Here is a 7,500-nt window from a genome sequence, read left to right as displayed (position 1 = left end):
TTGTAACAATATATACATATACACAATCACTCATACATTTGTACATCTTGGAAATGGCGAGATTTTTTTTTTTTTCAGTCCAAATGTTGTTTCCTGGAGATAATCTCAGGGGACTTAGTGTGAATAAGAAATAAGTAATATGAATAAAAGCAAAAGAGCGTGAATTATTTTCACTTTGTTCGTTCATCTCATCCCGCAAGCAAAACATAAGCTGTTTGGCTGAGTTTTTGCTAAAAAATTGGCACTGGCGATTTCGAAAATCGGTTCTTAGAAAAGAAGTTCAGAATAATCAATTATTTTGTTTGTTGCTTATTTATTTGTTTATCCATTTGTTCATTTATTTAGCATTTGTTTATTGATTTATTTTGTATGTACTTGTGCATTCATTTGTTCATTTATTAATTTTCAATCTTTTATCTAGTTATTAGTATCTTTATTTATTTTCATTTATTCAAATATGTATGTATTCATTTACTTATGTATCTTATAATTCCTTTATTTACATGTTTGTTTGTTTTGAAATTAATATAGATATGTTTATTCTTGTTAAACTGGATGTTCTGGATTTTTTTTCTTCATAGGTCAACGTGAAACAGAAGTTTGATATTCTTCTGTTGGACCAGCATCTGCAGAATTCGAGGTTTCTTACCTCTTCTTCAGTTGGGATGGAATACTAAAGAAATCAATAATTGGGGTATATATTGATATGCCCAGAAGTGTAAAAGACTCGTTCCAGTGTGCATATGGCTTTTTGCTTTATTGTCATTGGGGGGGGGGATATATCTGGTTATTTTATGGTGGTCTGATGTATTCGAATAAAACAGCTTCTGCCATTTGAAGTTCACGGTGATCATTTGTTCTGCAGATCTACTGCTTGTGGCCTTTTGTCATGTTGTTCTGTGTAGTGAACAAAAATCACAGTTGCAGCGGTGGTGGTAAAATAGGTACGCTCTGGTGAAACCAATGTATTACACCCCAGCTGAAGAAAAGGTAAGAAAAATCGTAATCTGCAGATACTGATCCAGCATATTAATATTGGAAACTCCTATTCCACGTTCAGCTATGAAGAAAAAAAACTTCCTCGATTTTGAGCGATTAGCTAGCTACACAGATCGTCAGAACATCAGTGATTATCCAGTTTAAAAAGAATTATATTAGAGAGAAGATAACTCCAAGAATATCTATCTAAATAATCACATAATTATACATTTATTTATTTCTAGTCATACATTTATCTAAATATTTATTTCTGTATTTTCAGTTATACATTTATCTAAATGATTGTTCATTTATTCATTTATCTATTTATTAAATTTTTAGCGATTTATTTATCTTATTTATTCATTTATCACTTCATAAAATTATTTAACCATTCATCTATTTCTTTACATTTTTAGTTATATAATACTGATGACCCACTTTCGGAGAAGAATAAGCGAAGATATAGAGATCTGTATATTTCGATCACTTACTGTGATCCTCTTCAGCAGATATGAGTTACAAAGTAGAGAACAATGTGTATTTATAATGAAAGTGAGGTAGCAAGAAGGGACGGGGGCTCAGGTCACATGCCCGGCACGCATGCTCGGATCTTGGTGGCTCAGGTCACATGTCCGGCGTTGCATGGACCTTGGTGATTTTTGTCCACCGCTAATGTAGATGGTAACATTTTATTTATAGCAAAAGAAGAAATACAATCTGGTGACCATTGACCATTTCTATAAATAAAATGTTACCATCTACATTAGTGGTGGACAAAAATCACCAAGGTCCATGCAACGCCGGACATGTGACCTGAGCCACCAAGATCCGAGCATGCGTGCCGGGCATGTGACCTGAGCCCCCGTCCCTTCTTGCTACCTCACTGTTTCATTATAAATACACATTGTTCTCTACTTTGTAACTCATATCTGCTGAAGAGGATCACAGTAAGTGATCGAAATATACAGATCTCTATATCTTCGCTTATTCTTCTCCGAAAGTGGGTCATCAGTATTATTTTACAAATGTGCTACGACATATCTTTGTTGTTTTAGTTATGTTTATTTAATCATTTATGTACTTTTAGTTATTTATCTATTTCATTATTCATTCAGTAATCTATTTATCTATGTACATCTAATTATACATTCATCTGTCTATTCATTTATTTACATATGTATATTTGGTTTATGATTATGTATTTATTTATTTATTAATGTATTTTTTAGGTCTCATGGGTTCGCCGTCGTGGAGTGGACATCCACCTGTTGACATTCGGCTTCGTCACCTACCACAGCGACAGCAGGTAAGTCCCTCGACCAATCTGTCAGCTGTCTCTCGTAGTAAAAAGGATCGGGGACCGTTTCGTTGATGGCCAAAAAAAAAAAAAGATTTGTAAAAGAATTATTAGAGAAATGATAAATGAATGCCTACTCACACATTCTCTCTCTTTCCTTCTCTCTCTCTCTTTCCTTCTCTCTCTTTCCTTCTCTCTCTCTCTTTCCTTCTCTCTCTCTTTCCTTCTCTCTCTCTCTCGCACTTTCTTTCTCTCTTTCTCTATCTCTCTATCTATCTCTTTCTCTCTCTCTCTAAAGCACACACACATGCACCAATAGGCGCATGCGTAAAGACAGTTTAATCATGCCTTTGGTGGAATGAAAAGTGTCGTGAGAAATAACTATTTGAAGATGGAATGTTGCAAAGAAAATATTATATGAAGGGGTGATTGTGCCCACGATACTCTATAGAACAGAAACTTGGAATGCAAAGGAAGCATAAGAGAAGTTCAAATGTGTTTGAGATCACGGGTCTGCGGTATATAGTGGAAGTTACAAGAATGGTTAGAGTAAAAAATGAATGAAGAAAGACCGGAAAAGAGTGTGGAAGGCAGAGGTGGATGGAGTGAACTTGAAGAGAAGACCGAGAATGTAATTGAAGGATGGAGTAAAAGATGCCTTTGTTAAAAATATCTTCCATCTTTTTATCTGTCCATAGAAAACTGGTCGTAGACTTTGAATCGGGAGAGATGAAAAATTAATTAGTTCTATGTAAAAAGGAATTTGGATTGAAGATTGTGTGTGTGTGTGTGTGTGTGTGTGTGTGTGTGTGTGTGTGTGTGTGTGTGTGTGTGTGTGTGTGTGTGTGTGTGTGTGTGTGTGTGTGTGTGTGTGTGTGAAATCTCCTTCGTCATGTTTTGTCATTTTAATTCATTGTAACGTAAAATATAAATATTTGCCTAAAAGAGGTGATAAGGATAGGACGAAAAGAAGTTTAATATGAAGACCATCTCGTTTAGCCCATTGGCGCTCTTGTTGCGTTCTGAAGAACTTTTTAGTTTTTCTTAACCGACTCCAAAAGGTTGGACTCGGCCTAAAGGAAGGGTCTTTGGGCACGGGAGAGGGTGGGGGGGTGGGAGGCTAACTACATCAACACCTGAGAGCCCCAGAGTCAAAGAAATAGCTCGAAAACAAAGAGAAATCGAAGGGGAAAAAAAAAAGAGAAATTCGAAAAATGGATGAGGAACACGGAATCTACTCTACAGAAATTCGACGCTGGCGCTTTGTCTTCGGGGGAAGCCGTGAGCAACGAAGATGGGTTAGAGCTTATGTCAGTCAGTCCCTTCCTAACTGGATGCCATTATTCTCTAGGTAGTGACTGTCACTAAGCTATTCTATTTATTCCAATGACCCCTCTCCCTCTTCCCCACTCCCTTCTCTCCCCGTCCCATTCCCCCTTGAAACGAAGGGATTAATTTGGGTATGAAAAACTTGGAGAGGATTGCGTTGAAGGAGAGATAGATAGATTGATAGAGAGAGAGAGAGAGAGAGAGAGAGAGAGAGAGAGAGAGAGAGAGAGAGAGAGATGGTGAGATAGATAGAGAGATAGATAGAGAGGGAGAGAGCGAGATAGAGAGAGCAAGAGAGATAGAGAGAGCAAGAGAGATAGAGAGAGCAAGAGAGATAGAGAGAGCAAGAGAGATAGAGAGAGCAAGAGAGAGCAAGAGAGATATGGAGAGAGATATGGAGAGAGATATGGAGAGAGATATGGAGAGAGATATGGAGAGGGAGAGAGATATGGAGAGGGAGAGAGAGAGAGATATGGAGAGAGATATGGAGAGAGATATGGAGAGAGATATGGAGAGGGAGAGAGATATGGAGAGGGAGAGAGAGAGAGATATGGAGAGGGAGAGAGAGAGAGATATGGAGAGGGAGAGAGAGAGAGATATGGAGAGGGAGAGAGAGAGAGATATGGAGAGGGAGAGAGAGAGAGATATGGAGAGGGAGAGAGAGAGAGATATGGAGAGGGAGAGAGAGAGAGATATGGAGAGGGAGAGAGAGAGAGAGAGAGATATGGAGAGGGAGAGAGAGAGAGAGAGAGATATGGAGAGGGAGAGAGAGAGAGAGAGAGATATGGAGAGGGAGAGAGAGGGAGAGGGGGAGGGAGTGGGTTGAGGGATGACAAATCGCACATAAGGTATGAGAAACTATTCATCCCATTCATAAGTGTCACCTTCGAGCTTTATGCGTGTGTGTGTGTGTGTGTGTGTGTGTGTGTGTGTGTGTGTGTGTATTCACTTGGTCTTTGGATTACGTGTTGGACTCGTGATCGACAGCTATTTCCCTCCTGGAAGAGAGCTCAGAGCTCGTAGGTCCGATCTATGGGTAATGCTATGACCTTTCACACACACACACACACACCCAACTCCCCGCCCACGAGAGTCAGAGTAACGACTCGAAGCGCAGCGGTACCGAAATAATTTGTGTGTGTGTGTGTGTATGTGTGTGTATGTGTGCACCTGTGTATGGTATGTATGTAAATGGTTTGCTACAGAAAATTGGCTTGTGAAGAACTTCGAATTTCGTGGATTACATAAAAAAATAAAAAAAGTCAAAACACGAAATATCGACCAGTAACGCGTTCGCATTGTAGATTTGCCACCTGGATATATAAATTAGCCAGACGGCAGCTGGAATAATAGGTAAAAGTGCCACCCGGTAAGGAAGGAATTCTGGAGAAGCTCTAACCATCTGTTACCAAAAAAGATGCCACGAAAATTAATAAAAATCGTCTGACGACAGTCTGAATAGCGTCATCCGTTATACAAGAGTTTGTTTGCAGAAGTGCAATCAAACAAATCACTTATGCAAACAGAGATAACAAATTGGTTCTGTTCCAGTAACACGCAAATGAATTTTTTTCCAATCGAAAGTTTTTTTTTTTCCTATGGAATGGTTAGGTTAGAATAAGGTTAGGATAAGTTATGTTAGGAGCTATTGGGCAATATAAATTTCATGTTAGGTATTCGTGCTTTGGTGTTTCTTGAACTTTACTACAATTTTTTTTTTCCTATCGCCAAGCAATTTTATTCGTCTCTACGGCATTCACGAAGGCATACTCTAAAGCATCCTGGTCTTGCATTTGCTTAGTTGTGGGTTCGAATCCCGCACTCCTTTCCGACTCCCAGCATTGACTGTTAATTATCTGCTTCGACAGTCCAAGAAGCGCATAATATGGCAAAGATGTCGGCTTGGGCCGAGGGTGTTTAGCGCCTCCTGATGTAGACTCCTCACCATCACTTATAACACTCCCCTCAGTAACCTAGCGTTTCATAAGGGTGAATTGCAGGATCCAATGTACATAATAATCGACCTTCAGGAGATATGTTGGAAATTTACTTGCACTCTCGTTTCCGAAGGATGGAGGGGGATGATGGAGCGGATGGAAGAGGAGAAGGGAGATGGAGGAGCTGGAGGAGGGTGGTGCAGTTGTTGGAGGAGGAGGAGGAAGATTGGAGAAATATCCGTGTGATGTAAAACGTAGTATACGCTACACTATGAAACCCTTTGACGTAAAGGCATGACGCATCACATGATCATATTATAGAACAAATTGCTAGTAACAGCGATGTGATTCAAACAGCCAGGCCCGGTCGTCGCGAGCTTTGAACTCGCTTAGGGGACCCGAGTTCAAAGCTCGTGACGGCCGGACCTGATTATGTAATTATATCATTTGCAAGGAACGACTGGATTGAAGATTACACGATACCTTTACGGAGCTCATACAGAATGCATGAGAAATAATGAAATTGTAGAAATTGTAGAAATTGTAGAAATAATGAAAAGAGGAATTGTGGTTCTTAAGTCTCCTCTCAAAAGGAAATCTGGAAAATGTCATCAAAATTTAAGAATACGATTATTGTAACATTGCTGAACAAAAGCTCAATGGTTCTAAGATATTAATCCAAAAGCCAATTTAGGTATTGTTATCAAAGTTTAAGAATATAAAGCCTCAAAATGTTGATGAAAACGTCGTTGGAGTCGATATGACATCTTGTCGCCCTCGGGGTCTTCTTGGGTTGCAGACCCGGACAGGGCGATATGACGTCACCAAGGATCTGTTCTATTTAGATTGGATGTTTGTGTTTATGGTACGAGGCTTGTAAAGTCATAGACAGACGACAGAGTGTGGGAAAGTGAGGAGGAAGAGGAGGAATGGAATGAATAATGAGAAGTAGGAGGAGGAGGAGAAGAGGGGAGAAACAGTAAAGATAAAAGCAAGAGGAGTAGGAGAAAGAGGGGATGTAGAGATATGAATGAGAGAAGGTTAAAACTGAGGACAGAATGAAGAATATGGGAAAACGAGGAGGAAGAGAAGGAGGAGGAAGAGGAGGAGGAGAAAGAGGAAATGTAGAGATATGACCGAGAGAAGGTTAAAACTGAGGACTGAGAATGAAGAATATGGGAAAACGAGGAAGAGGAGGAGGAAGCGGGATGGTTAAGAAGTAAGAGAAAGAGGAGGAGGGAGAGGAAGATTAAAACTGAGGATTAAGAATGAAGAGCAAATGACGGGAGGGCGGGTGGGTTGGGCAAGAATGTCATTGGAATCAAAGTAGGATTGGCTGCTGGAAAGTAAAAATGAATTTCTTAAAATGGGGAGCTCAGCTTCCCAAGGAATCAAAATCCGTACCCGGAAAGAGGAGAAAGGGCCGAAAGACCACGATAACAATTGGAGATATTGGGAATTAGGGAGTGAATTAATTAGGGTTGGCATGGCAAAATAGGAGGAATGGGAAGGCTATCATTCAAGAAATGGGTTCGGACAAAGAGGAATCAAATGTCAGAAGATTTGGAATGTTCAGATATTCTTCCAATTGGGAATTTTAAATTATTTTTTTATAATCGGAATAAAGTGCTTCTGGTATCAAGGATTTTCTTTATTAAGGAAGTTTTTGTTCCAGCTGTTGAGAATTTCAGTATTTTTAGTGGTTCCCAGTATTCACATAGGAAGAGAGTATAGCAGAGCGGAAATTTTTTTGATGAATTGTATTATATTGAAGAAGAATATTTGCACGCCCCCACATATTTCATCTTTGTTCAGAAATTCTTTATTGATGTCGCTGAAAAGTTAGCTAATGGTTTTCAAACTTCACCAATTTGCATGTTTCTTCTTTTTCTTCTTCTTCTGCTTCTGCTTCTGCTTCTTCTGCTTCTTCTGCTTCTTCTGTTTCTTCATTTGCTT

At 39.3% G+C, this 7,500-nt stretch overlaps 1 protein-coding gene across 1 annotated transcript in view; it reads left to right on the top strand.

Moving 5' to 3' along the window:
- LOC143032530 (hemicentin-1-like) overlaps window positions 1–7,500 on the top strand; it is a 706,298-nt gene that overhangs the window by 468,063 nt on the left and 230,735 nt on the right. The window contains exon 5 of the mRNA XM_076197397.1: window positions 2,211–2,287. Within this exon, the coding sequence (XP_076053512.1) occupies window positions 2,211–2,287 (77 nt within the window). The remainder of the gene's footprint in view (window positions 1–2,210; window positions 2,288–7,500) is intronic.

Source organism: Oratosquilla oratoria, chromosome 14, assembly GCF_046742065.1.
Source record: "Oratosquilla oratoria isolate Oo_2021 chromosome 14, ASM4674206v1, whole genome shotgun sequence".
NCBI classification, from domain to species: Eukaryota; Metazoa; Arthropoda; class Malacostraca; order Stomatopoda; family Squillidae; genus Oratosquilla; species Oratosquilla oratoria.
Note: the sequence above shows the minus strand (reverse complement) of the source record. Positions and strands in the feature narration are given on the sequence as shown.